The sequence below is a fragment of the Mastomys coucha genome, unplaced genomic scaffold (genome assembly GCF_008632895.1).
Source record: "Mastomys coucha isolate ucsf_1 unplaced genomic scaffold, UCSF_Mcou_1 pScaffold7, whole genome shotgun sequence".
Taxonomy (NCBI): Eukaryota; Metazoa; Chordata; class Mammalia; order Rodentia; family Muridae; genus Mastomys; species Mastomys coucha.
Window position 1 is genome coordinate 38,966,091 of NW_022196913.1, and position 13,504 is coordinate 38,979,594.

At 50.3% G+C, this 13,504-nt stretch overlaps 1 protein-coding gene and 1 long non-coding RNA gene across 3 annotated transcripts in view; one reads left to right on the forward strand and one right to left on the reverse strand.

Moving 5' to 3' along the window:
* The window catches only part of Pxdc1 (PX domain containing 1), a 28,038-nt gene extending 20,253 nt beyond the window's left edge, over positions 1-7,785 (reverse strand). Inside the window, exon 1 of one of the 2 annotated variants that reach the window (XR_004115141.1) lies at positions 7,038-7,785. Coding sequence is in view for 1 of the 2 variants with exons in the window: in XM_031358845.1 (XP_031214705.1) it covers positions 7,038-7,293 (256 nt within the window). In the remaining variant the exon portion in view is untranslated. The remainder of the gene's footprint in view (positions 1-7,037) is intronic. The other variant, XM_031358845.1, reaches the window with a different exon arrangement.
* On the forward strand, positions 7,593-13,212 carry LOC116082047. The gene is made up of 3 exons (XR_004115142.1): positions 7,593-8,300; positions 10,951-11,059; positions 12,058-13,212. It is a non-coding gene; the product is annotated as an uncharacterized LOC116082047 (long non-coding RNA).
* The last annotated feature ends 292 nt before the right edge of the window (positions 13,213-13,504 follow it).

Genomic DNA, 13,504 nt, shown 5'->3' on the forward strand with positions numbered 1-13,504 from the left:
AGCTGGGAAAGAAAGACAAGCCCCACAGAGCTTAAGAAGATCACAGCTTCCCAGGCAGGCAGGTTCTGGCTGCAAGCATGCCACATTCTTGGCGATTCTGTTTCTTGGAGTGACACACACACACTGACCCAGGATTCCTTAGGTACTCAAGTCTGACCCACACCAAGCAATAAGTACTAGTTTGGGACCTGTTGGGACACACTGTGGTCCATGGTACCTTCTCTCTTAGCTGGGGCAGGGAGTCAATGGGAGGGTGGGGTCACACCTGCAAAGGGCACTGTTGGGAGCAGTGAGCAGGCTCTTAGGTGGGTCAGCCTTGGAGGATGCTAGGTCTCCACATTCTCCTGACAAGAGCCCTTTTACTGGGGTTACAGGGGTTACTCTGGGCACAGGATAGACAGCTTGAGAAAGCCAGCAACTCCATGTGTCTAGCTCGGTGCTGGGCATTTCTCAGTTATAATTACTCAGGAGAACTCACTGCCTTGACACACAGATGTTCTTACTGCTATCAAATTAAGAATGAGCCACCAACAAGGAGAGACGACAGGGGAGGGCAGCGTAGTAGGCAAGTTAGAATAAAATATGAGTATGCACTGTCACCTTGAGACCCATTACTTTATATGCTTACTAGAAAACAGGAGGAGGAGGAAGGGAAAGATGGAGAGGAAGGGGGAAGAGAAAAGGGATGAAGAGGAGGAGGAGGAAGGCAGAAATTCCAAACCCTGAGGATTAGACTACTTGGCTGGAGGCCACAAGGCACAGAACAGCTCCCACCTGTCTGGAAGCCAAGGTAGAACCCTCCTATGGTGACCTGGCTGTGTCTCCTGCTTTGCCACCCCATCTCCCAGGCCCTCAATGTCCTCATACAGAAAAGGTAACAATAGGACACTACAAGCAAGTCCCTTCCACTCCCCTCCTTTCCCCCGTTCTATCCAAGGACTGCGACATGTTTTCCTCATCCACAAAGGGTAAGCAGACGTCTGCTCTCCAAACAAATGGGAAAGGGGAGCTTGCATGTGAAGGTTCCAAGAAATAACTTGTGGCCGTCATCACTCAACTTGGGGGTTGGGGGTGGGATGAGGACAGGCACCAGCCCTCGGTGTCATCCGAATACCTAGCAGCACATGAGCACACACACCAGTGATTTGACCCTATTCAGGAGACACCGTAGCTGCCAGGAATGAACAGCACAGGTCCGTGGCTACTCGGCTTCTTCCTGTCTTCCCACCAGCGGGGACAAAAGTCAGATCTAGGGGCTCTTAGGGTCTTCTCCAGATTGAGAAGTGACAAAACACAACCTTTTAAGTGACGGCAGCTGAAAAACAAAGAGTACACACATACTGTGACCCAAAGATGCCAAAAAGAGTATTGCTGTGGGGCTGGGAGTTTAGCTCAGAAGCAGCGTGGGTATGTAGAATACACAGTCCTGGGTCCAATCCCCGCACACAAAATATAAAAATAGAACCACCTTTCTGGGTCATGATGGTGCCAACCCATGACAGCATGTGCCTTCAATCTATTGTTTCCAGCCTGCTGCTGGCCCAGGAGAAGTTGTGATGGCCTGGCCTTCACTTTTGAAGACACTCAAGCAAAACACAGGCTGGCTTGTACCTCACTGCAGCCCCCTGCAATCCCCCCCAAGTTGAAGCCCACACTCCTCACTTACTGCCAGTTGAGCTCTGTGGAGAGGCACTCCGTCTTTGATTCTCTCTGCCTTACTATCCACACGTACTGTGGCGGCTCTTACTGTCAACTACGCACAATGCAAGAATGGATCCCCTTGTACTCCTGGAAAGGGTCTGCCAAGGCAGCAGAGAATTATCAGGCCCAACCTGGTTTTTGAAATGAAAGGGACCTAAGTATCTATTGAACCACCTGAGTGCACGGGGTCATGGGGTGTGCCTTGTCTGCAGACTCACAGTGAGGGCTGGTCGAGAAGAAGAGACAAGCTTCTCCCTCCAGCATCCCATGGGAGAAGCCGTGACGTAGATGCAAGATGCTGGACCGGCTACGTAAGTTTTAACCGGTTCCAGCCACAGCTAGGAAAGGCAACCCACGTGTCACGGTGGCCCAGGCCATTGTACAAGATTTATGGCACGAAGTCAAGGAATCAGAAACTAAGGGCAGCCAAGAAATCATTTACGGAAGAAGGGAGTCAAGGATGTCAGAGTGGAGCCTGGTGTGGGCAGCAGGGCAGGGGTCTGGGAGCAAGTGCAAAACAAGAAAGAGGGAGAGCGTGGGGAGAAGCAGGCACCTCAGGACAGGATGGGTCAGGGGGGCTCTACACATGAAAGAGTCAATCAATCAATCAATCAATGATAAATAAATAAATGGTGAGCCAGAGGAAATGGTCAAATCCAAGGAGTGAGGGCTGCCATGCCAGGATGGCAGAGTGTCTGTGGGGAAGCTCTACGTGGGGATGAGGCTGCAGCAAGTGCCAAAGGCAGCAAGCATCCTAACATCCCAACATCAAAGCCCAGGCAGAAGTGGCAACTCCATACCCTGCTCAGCTGTCCAGACCCGCCTACAGCATGCTCACTAAGAAAGCAACTTGGTGCCTCTGAGATGCATCTGGTCCTCCCTGTCTGCCAGTGACATCATACTTCTCCCTGATGTCCAGGTGAGGACAACGTGATGGGGAGCTGGGGCAGACCTGGGGAACAGAGCACAGGTCTGGGATGTGAAGCCAGGTGCTGCATCTGTGACCTGATCCCAGCTGAGGCTCTCACGCGTCTGGGAAGATGCAGTGTCCTAGACACTGAAGGTGCTCAGGACTGGTGATACAACTGAACACAGCAAGGACAGGAACACCACGTGCGGGTTCGCCTTACAATTTGGACTGCTAAATGCCAGGTCCCAGGCTGGCCCTCTCAGCCAGTCCTTCCTACTCCACTGCAGCACAGGGTGCCAGAATTCTGGGCTTGTGCTGTGTGCCACTCACCAACCTCTAGTCTCTCAGCACCTCCATGGATTTCCCCTCCAGGCCAGTGTGTGGCCCCTTCTCATGCCTGCTCCATCACACCTGGTCCCAGCAGCCCTCCAACCTCCTCCATGTTCTCCCTTGTTCTGTTCCATCAATCTCAGCACATCAGCTGCAGTTCAACTCATACCAAGTCAACTGCCTGGCTCAGAGTCCTCAGTGAGGACGGAGATCATGACTGACCGACATCTGCCTCTCCAGCTCCCTAACCTACACTCTCCAGCGCAGCTATGCTGATCTCTCCACTGCTAACCCCTAACCCTAAAATGTTCTCTACCTGCCTGGAGGTCCCAGGTGCCTACTGCTTTGGTTTTTCTTCTTCAAATCTCTAACTCAGTAAGGTCATCCTTGACCCTTTATCTAAAGACTAAACATATTCCCTGCCCCTTAAAGTCATCGCCGCTTTTGTGGCTTATATAATATTGTTTCTTCTGAGTATTGATCATACTTTATTGTGTACTGATCTCGTTTATTAATGCATTTCTTCTAACCAAAATTCAGTAATCAAAAGGATAGTGCGAGGTTCTAGCTGTTTCTGGCTACTTGTTTCCTTGCCCCCCCCCCCCCCCCGCACCTACACAGTGCCTGGCAGCCAATATGTGATCACATAAATGAATGTAAACCCAAAATGTCATCATCAAAAGTCTAAGCTCACCTGGGCACTTTGAAATAGAATCTGCAGCAGGAGAGATAAGCAGGCCAGTTCAGATGTCACAGCTCTGCCATGGGTACCTACTACAAAGAGGATCCAAATACTCCAAGAGTCTCAAATGGTCAACAGGAAACATTTACCTGTTTCTGCCTGTAAGCACAGGCCTCCCCATGTGTTCGAGATGTAAACAAATCGAGAGGGTTTTGCTCACAATCTGAAGCAATAAGTATCACACAGCACAGGGGACTTAAACACAAGACAGCAGTTGTGAATGAGAGCAGAAAAGTAAGAGCAGGTGAGGGGACACCTTGGCAACCCAGACGCAATGTCCACAGGAAGCAGCCATCTCCCTGTCCCAGGGCTGAAGGACAGACAACACAGCAAGAAGTGGCTCTACCAGCCCTGAGTCATAAGCTATCAACCTGCTACCAGTTAGTGTCTGGAGAGACCTGGTTCCATGAAAAAAAAAATGTACAGGAGAGAAGCAAGACAGATCAGCACTACCCAATCTCATCCAAATGGAAGTCCAGAGAGCACCATGCCTCCACCCCATGAAGGGATACCATTATCCCTGCCTATGTGTCATCAGGACACATAAAAAGGCGTAATAAACAGGCAAATGTTTCCTGTTGAACATCCACCAACCATAACACCACAGAAGAAGACGGAGAAGAAGAAAAGAAGAAGGAGAAAGAGGAGGAGGAGGAAGAGGAGGAGGAGGAAGAGGAGGAGGAGGAGGAGGAGGAAGAGGAAGAAGAAGAAGAAGAAGAAGAAGAAGAAGAAGAAGAAGAAGAAGAAGAAGAAGAAGAAGAAGAAGAAGAAGAAGAAAGACTGATTCTCTTCACCTAAAATCTCTCTCATGGCAAGACAGGGCTCAGTTCCTCTTCAACTGCATGAAAATTCAGACATACGAAGTAGAGCCGTGGCCTCCCCACTCTTCTGCTTGTCAAAGCACCTACCACCAGCCTATTCCCTGGGAAGATTTTCTAATAAAAGCCAGATGACATAAATTGAACTCAGCCCAGAAATTTCAATAAATACAGACTTGGGAATCTGACAGAAACCGAATGGCCAGCACTCTACACTGATAGGACACCTTTCCTGTCGGTAGTTTGAAAATATGATTTTTTAATGCAAGTAACAAATTTGCATGGAAAAGAGGCAGAACCTTCCTTTGTGCTACTATAGGGTATTTTACTTCGCACTCAACTTTCCCTAGACTTGAAAGGATCAATGAAAGAAAAAGACCCTTCATGGTTTTGTGGAACCAACTCTGGGTGGTACTAGGGAAAGATCAAGCAAAGAAAGGAGAACCAGAATGGGTCCTGATTCAGGTTCACCTCCCTACTGCTCCCGGGGTTCTTCGTCATTCCACGTAGGAGGTACTAGCTAGACCCTCATAAGAGGTTTGCATCAGCTAGGACCGGGCACCAGTGCTGGGTAGTTCTAATGGTCACATAGCAGGTTGTTGTCAGTCACTGCGTCTCACCTCAGCTGCCCCTGCCAGCTCCATCAGTATTTCTAACCCCTACTCTGCTTTTTCCTACCTTCAGATACCTGAAGGCAGGTCTCATACCCTTTTTTTTATCTGCATGATAGTCACCTACTTCTAACCAATTCTGAATACTTCCGTTACTCTTAGAGACTGTGCGACTACACTGCAGGGCCTGTGACTCGACTCCAGATGGTTGCGTAAATGCAAAAGAGACCAGGTGAACAAAGGTGAAATGGTTTCCTCCCTTCTGCTTCAGGGAAGGCCTTCTCACCTGTGACTCCACACTGAAGTCACATCCCTTCCGCACACTCTCTGCTACCAGCAGGAGCCCTGGCCAGAAGGTGCTGGCAGTAAACAAGTGGCATTTACAGACACTTACTGTCACCAGATACAACCAGGCATTTCACCCCTCACAAAACCCCACAGGCAACAGGTTCTCTCACAGATGATGGTATGATTCTAGTTTGTCTGTCGTCACAGCAGAGCTCTGGGGCTCTGGGACCTGCTCAGAGGGAAGTTCAACTTGTTTGTGGCCTGCCTTGTTCCAGAAGAAGCCACTGAGTAGACCATCGACCCTTCCTATGCTTTCCTGACTCAGACATCCATTTGTTCAATTAAAAATACAACAAAGAGCAAATTTAGAACCATAAAAACAGGTCTAATCTTGAAAAAGGTGCTCAGCCCCTGGGAGGGGCTGGGATGGAGATCTCAGCCAGGCTTGTCACTCCAGGGCCTCCAAACTCACTTGGTTTTGGGAATCTGTCCAAATGATGTGTCTGCCAGGGAATGTGTCATGAGAATGGAGCTAATTATCCACATAATCCACACATTGGTGGAACCTATCACCAGAGGGAAACGGAGGTTATCTCAAGTCCTTAGCCAGACAGGCGGCCACGGAGACGTGTACTGGCTAACCTTGAGTAACTTCGCCCCAAGTTGTCACAGGATGACTGCTTTGAGGACTCTGCAAAAATGAGGGCTTGGGGCCTTGGATCTCGGAGCCCCAGGTGGCCACGCATTGGGGGAAGTCTGCTCAGAAGCACTATTGATCCCTCCTACCCCACCGCCTACCCTGCTAGCTGCCTCACGCTTCATTCTTCCCTTCTCCATCAAGGTCTCTCTCTCCAGTTTCCTCAGCTCTTCCAGTCCTTCCCCTAGGAAAGGGGAAGCCACCGCTGTTTGAGCAAACAACAATCATGGCCAACCAGAACCGTCACAAGGCCACAAGGAGGAGGCGGCCGTGGCTAATCAAATCCAAATGCAGACCCAGCTCAGGGGTGGGGACCCTGGGTTGGCCGAACAGATGCAGGCGGGGCGGTCCACTCCTAGGAGAGGTGGAAAAGATTGCTGCGTGGCACCTCGCTTTCAGGCTCAGCTGTCCTCGGGGCAGAATACGGATGGGACCTCTCCCGAGAAGGACCTGGGCAGAGATCCTACCCGCTGCGATCCCCCACCCACCACCACCACCACCACCAGTTCCGATACTCTATAACTGTCTCTACTCTTTCCAGCAAACCCACTCCAGCCGCCACTGGTTCTCCATAGCAGCTGGGACCCAGTAGCTGTCAGCTCTGGATGTTGCCTCCGCTTCTTCACAAGCCGCTCACTCTTTGGGACAGTCAGGCGAGAGTCCTGCTGACCTTGTCCCCGTCCCCACCTATCTCATTTATCCTCCAAGAGCGTGCGCCCCAGGCTCCGTGCGGGCTCCCAGTCCTACCAGAACGACCGTTCAGGGAAGCCCGGGTCTTGATGTCCTCTGTCAGGTGCCGAACCGTAGAGTTTTAAGTTAACTCTTCCCGCCGACTTTGACGAGATCTCGTCGCTATGTTCCTCCCCCGGACACCCCCCCTCAGCCCGCAGCTTCCCGCATCCCCGCGGTGCCCGGTACCCCGAGTCCCGCAGCTCCGCACCTTGCCGCAGCGGCGCGCGCGCCAGTTCAGACCGGTCCTCGGGGAAGGCATCGCGGAGGCGCTTGCACAGGCGGCCCAGGTCGGCGAAGCTGCGGTGCAGGTAGAGCACGCTGCGGTCCGACCACTCGGTGCGGATCTCGAAGAACTCCTCCTCGTCGCCACGCCGGCTGACGATGAGCCTGCGGATCCCGTTCACCCAGCAGCCGCGCACGAACATGTTCACGAGCGACGTGCCCTCAAACACCGCCGAGGCCATGCCGCGGGAGGCGCATGCCCCTGCCGCCGGGGGCGCCCTCGGCCCCCCACTTGGGGGTCCGCCTGGGCAGAGTGGGTCCCGGCAGGGGCGATCAGGGGTTCTCAGTGGGACGCAATCGATCCCCGCAACGGCGGTGAAGAGTCCCCGTGGGGAGATGTTGGTGGCCCGGGAATACACCCCAGCTCTGCGCGCACTCTGGGGAGGCTACGTGGGGCCCGCGCTCAGGGCGGCGCCGCCAGGAGTCTGTCGGACTGCACGGACTGCGGCTTTATAAGGCACTTCCCAGTGCGGGCGGCGGGGGCGGTGACGTCTAGCCCCGGCTGGGGCGCCTCCCTCCTGCCTCCCGCTGACCCGCCGCGGGCGGTCCCGGCCCGGAGCTCCACGCACAGCGCCTCCTTCCCGGTCTGCCTGCTGCTAGGCCGGGCGGCTCCTGCGCTCTCCGGGCGCGCAAGGCGACTTTCTCCTCCTCGTTCCTACTCTGGATCCTCGGGATTCTCCAGCCCCGAGTTGAGCGCTCGGTCAGGCCCACACCGGGGTGGGATCGACTCGTCGCTGGAGTCCAGAGTCCCCGGGGCGGCGCCGCACGGGGCGGGGACGAGGGCTCATACCACGCGGGAATCGGGACAGTGGGACTGGTGCTGGTCCCCGCGCCGCCCTCGACCCGCCTGGTCTGGGCCGGGACTCAGGCTGGCCCTCCCCGTGTCCCCTCGGTTCCCGGCGTCTCCGCCCCGGGTCCTCCCGCGCATTCCGGTCGTGCCTTAGCTTGACGGAGGCCCGGGACGCGGTGGGACAGACAGACCAGAAGGCAAGACCGTGTGGTTCTTAGAAGAGGAGCCCTAGGAGGGTTGTCCGCCCAAAGGATATGGGACAGAATTGTAGGGGACAGGGGTCTCCCTGGAGAGAACAACTCAGTAGGAACTTAGGAAGTCCCCCTTGGCAGAGCTGCCCACTGAGAACGAAAGCACCGCACTGCTCCCAACTGAAAACAGTGTCTAGCATTAAGAATTGTAAGTTGGTTCCAGACGCATTCTTCTGCCTACAACAGGGGAGAACGACTGCTTTTCACACGGTTCTGAAGAGTCAGTGAACATAGATGTTAGAAGTTAGCAACAGGTATTCCTTCTCTGGAACTCCTTGACCCTGATTCCATTGACCGGTCATCCCCGGCAGGGGGCGGGTGCTTAGATCGCTCTAGTCACTGCAGACACCAGCTAGGCAAAAAGAACTTTACCAAAAAGTTCTGCTGAGGCACTCCTGTTCCAACCCCCACTCCTGCCTGGCACCATGTCACTTCTGAAGCTGTCCCCTCCTCCACATCACCCCCAGGACCCCCAGAACACCTCGTCTTTAGGGTAGAGTTTGCTGGGAACAATCGAGTCTTCAGTTCGCTGCTGCTCGGGTGGCCTCGCTGGGTGAGGCTGGCCTCCCCTTTGAGCTTGTCATTCCTGAGAGCTGAAGAAAGTGATTTCTTATTAATAGAAGTTGCTTAAAGAGATCTGAAAACGAGATGGTGGAGTAAAAGCAGTTGCTTTTGGGAAGTTACTGGTTAGAACATACTCTTTTATGCCACGTAGAGCATTCATTAATCACTTTTATATACAGCCTAGACACTTCATTTTACTACTTTTAAAAAAAGATGTTTTGGGTCTGGAGTGTAATGTGTAATTCAAGTAACCCAGGCATGGACAGGAAGACCTTCTGAAGCTGGAGGTCAAGGTTCCACAGTGCTCCCCAGATCAGCAGTCTGTTCTCTCTCTCTCTCTCTCTCTCTCTCTCTCTCTCTCTCTCTCTCTCTCTCTCTCTCTCTCTCTCTCTCTCTCTCTCTCTCTCTGTCTCTCTCTCTCTCTCTGTCTCTGTCTCTCTCTGTCTCTCTCTCTCTCTTTCTCTGTCTTTCTTACACACACACACACACACACACACACACACACACACCTCAGAACAAGAATAAACACCAAGTGTCTAGTCCCTATTCTTTTTAAGGTAAGGTTTCACTCTGTAACCCAGGCTGATTCAAACCTCTGATGCCTGAGTCTCTGGAGGGCTGAGTTTGGGGGCATTTGCCACTCTGAAATGGTCTTCAAATCATCTTTTTTTTATATATCTCTCATTTTTCTACTTGATTAATAAGTAGAATATATTTTGGAATATGTGCATTCCACAGAAACATTTGGGACCTGTATTTCTAACCTTTTGAAAATCAGATGAGTTTGACAAGAACAAAAGTGTTTGCTTCTAAGGGAAGTGTGAACTTTTAGAGATTGATAATGATGTTTCCATTGAAATAAGCCCTTGGCAGGCAGCTAGCAGGACTTGGCTAAAACTAAAAATATGTATAACTTATGGCCCAACAGTTCCTCCAGGGAGTATGTTTCCCAATTCTAGAAAATACTAGCATGTGTGCATACTAAGAGGTGTGTGGTTGCAGTGTTTGCTAATGTCTAGATGTTCATCCAGAGGGGAGTAAATGAACTCCTAGCATGTAAGCACAGGGCTCTACCATATGGCTGCAAACATGAATCAGTTCCAGCTCTAACTGCCGCAAGACTGACCTACCTGCCAAGATGTGCCCATTAATTAGTACAATAGTGGTTTCCTGGGTGATGGGAGCATGTGAGGCCTGCTCTACTGTAGGGATTTTGTGACTAGTATAGAAACCTAGTCAAAAGCCCATTACTGGGGAGGTCACAGGCCCTGGGAAAGGTGATAACTGCATCAGTAAACAGGATCATGTTGTCAAGTTGCCTTCTAGATGTTATGGTCATACCTGTGGATTCGTCTCTTTTTGCAGGGAGTAATGGTTGATGTGGAGACTTACAACTGGTCTGAGTGCCAAATATAAGTAGCAAATATGAGTGCTCAGCTGTGGATGAGTCCTCTGTATTAATCTCCTCCATCTAAGTCTCAGAGAAAAACCTAGAGAAGGGACCAGAAAGAATGTATGTTGGTGGGTGGGAAGGAATCATGGCAGGCTGACTTCTGGACATGGTGAAGGTGTTGTACACCCCAGTCATAGCTGTAGTTACTGGCACTAGGTAATGCTTGGAACCAAAAGTGTTTTCTGATATGAACATAAGCAGTACCAGGCTGACCATCCCTAATCTGAAATCCAAAATGAGTGGAACGAAATCTGGAACTTTTTCAACAGCATCTCAAATTAAGTTGGGACTTTAAAGCAAGAATCCAAAAGCTCTCCAGTACTTTGTTGGGGGGTAGGGGGGTAGCGAACACCTTTGAGGGACTGCGTTACAGAAATGTCAGTAACAGATAACACGGGACATGGAGTGGTTTCGGGTTATAAGTCAAGCCTATTGGCTGATTCAAGGCTGGGAGCTACATAATAGAATGTGAAAATGGAGAACAAACAAGAGCTCTCTGGGTCACCTGCTCCACAGCCCAGCCAGGTTCACAGTTACCGAGTTGTATCCAAGGCAGAGCTTTGCTCACAGGTAAGAGCTTTGGGAACCAGATACTTCAAGTCCATCCATAGGACTAAATAGCGGGCTTGTACACAAGTCTGCGTGGAATTCAACGCCTGGATTTCTGGAGGGGTGCTCGGATATTCAATTGAATTTCTTCTGTGATTGTCTTACATTTATCTATCTATTTATTTATTTATTTATTTATCTTCAGTTTTTTTTCTTTCTCCCTTATCTTCAGAGTCAAGAGAAAGAAAACACAAAGATTGGGAGCCTTTTCCCCAGCTAACCCCGAGTGACCCATATATTCGGCATCAGACCGCATAAAAGCAGGTCTCAGGGGTTGACAGGTATGAGTTTCAGCAGCCCAAGGGCACGGGGAGGTCATTTACTCCTTGACAGAGGAGGAAGCCAGGGGGTAGGGGCCTCCAAAGCAAGGACCTAGCCCCAAATCAAGGTGCAAAATAAACCTGGGTGCTCAATCCAGAGCAGGGAGTGAGAATGAGCCAGAATATGGTGCTCCAGGGAAAGCTGGGATCCTGTAGCCCATCTTCCCAGCATTCCTAGCTGGAGCAGAAGGCAGCCTGATTCCATCCCTTGCTTGGGGAGTCTGGAGACTTTTGCCTCACTAGTTGCCCTGCCAGCAGTATAATGTGCACGTGAGCATCCTTCGGCTCATCTGTTTCTCCTCAAAACAGAAGCAATGGGACCTCAGAGTTGTGAACAGGTTCAGGCACTAACAGGTCTCAGCAGCCCAAAGGCACATGAAAACAGTCATTATCCCTTGACAAAGGAGGAAGTAGCTGGGGACTGGGAGGGGAGTGGGGCTCCAGAGCAGGGACCTCTGATGCAGACTACTCACCCACTATCCTCCTCAGCACCAATCTTCCCAGAATATTGGGCTTCCTTCATTGTCCCCAAATACCAAGTATCTTCACATTCAGGGCCACACTCAAAGCTGGCAGGCTCTCTTTGTGGAATGGCCTTCCTCCTATGGATTCCTATTCACTCTTCCCAAGAGCACCTCTTAACCCCAGTGGGCCTGTGAATTTCCCAGGACCTCAATAGAAAGCAAATTGTGATATAGAGTGCCTGGATGGCACTTCAGCTTCTGCATTGCTGATGGGGGCCTAGAGTTTCTCAGTCATCTATCAGCTATGCTAAGTGGGTAGCATAGCTGATCCCGGCACAGCCTCACTTAGTCAAGAAGGTACCAGGAGATGCTGTGGTAACTGAATTGGTTCATAGTCATCATGAAGTAGCCATCAGATTTACCTGGCTAAAACAGACTCTTCACAGGTCAAGGAGTTGCTCCAATCACATCTGGTGACCATGTTTGTGTTACCAGTTCACAGGGCCTGGTACCTGACAAATACCCACCGTCTATCTGCTGAACAAGTGAACTAATGGCACAAAGAACTGAATGAGAGAGATGGACAATCTGGCCTTCACATAAAAACGGCTCTTCTTCCCCTTCCATTAATGGAACATTGGGAGAATTTTCACAATCCACTGTCAGCCCTGAGTTTTACTGGAAGCACACAAGCCCTGTGTGCTTGAACCACCTTTTAAAAAAAGAGCAATGTTTATGGTCACTGTCCCTCAAGAGTGGGGTCTCAGAGCATGAGCTTTTCCTTTATGCAATGGTTGCGTCTTCTGAATTTAACCCAAAGCCAGGGGCATCGCTACTGTAATTGCAAAGTAATTTCAAAGTTCATCTGAGCAAATTCTTTGCTTTCGGTGACCACATTTTTTTCCTCCTGGCAGATGGCATGGACACTATCTATCTCTGCTGCTCAGTTTAGTCAGTGTTCCATCATTGTGACAAAAAGAAAAAGAAAAAAAAATCACCTACGATATGGGGGTATTCAAAGGGGAAAAATATGCTTTGACTCATGGTCACTTAGTCCTGTTGCTTTGGGCCTAGAGAGAGGCCACACGTAGAGATGGAAGCACATGGAGAGATCTGCTCACCTTGGTAGCCAGCAAACCAAGGCTCCAGTGGCCTAATTCCCCCCACCAGGCCTACCTCCCAAGAGTTCTACTACTTCTCAATAGTACCACAACCTGGTGGCCACATGTTTAGGATATGGGACTTCGAGGACACTTATAATCCAAACCATGAAAACCACAAAACGTGGATGGACTACATGTGACCTCTGGAACCTTGAGCCTCCCCAGCAGGACTTCTCTATGGTTCTGTCTTTGAATCTGTGTTTGCTATCCCATCTCAGGCTCACAGCTCATAAGGCAAGGAAATCCCCTGGCCTTTCCTGACTGTCTCCTACCTGCCGTTCACATCAACCTGCACACTATCCCGTCTGCTCCTCTCCTGAAGATGGTAGTAGCTCGTGGCCTAGGCCACAGATTTCACCTTTGGCTACCTTAGAGGTGATAGCATATATTTGAGTAGATTGTTTTTATTCTGAAACTTTTTTTTAAATATGGTACAAAATATTTATATATCGTATAATAAAGCAAATGGCTTACAGTTGGCCGGGAATGGTGGTGTATATCTTTGATTCCAGCACTCACGAGGCAGAGGTCTCTCTAAGTTTGAGGCCAGTGTGTTTCTATGTAGTGAATTTTCAGGCTAGTTCAGGCTAGCCAGGGCTACATAGTGAGACCCTATTTTAAAAAAAAATCAGAAAAATTCAAAATTTTCTGTGAAAAGTAAACCTAAAATCAAAGATGGAAAGCTTCCATGATTAAAATTTGGATTGAAGACATTAATATGAAACGATGATTTAAATTTCTCCTAATTATCACTAGAGACACTCTACAGTACTTTGAGA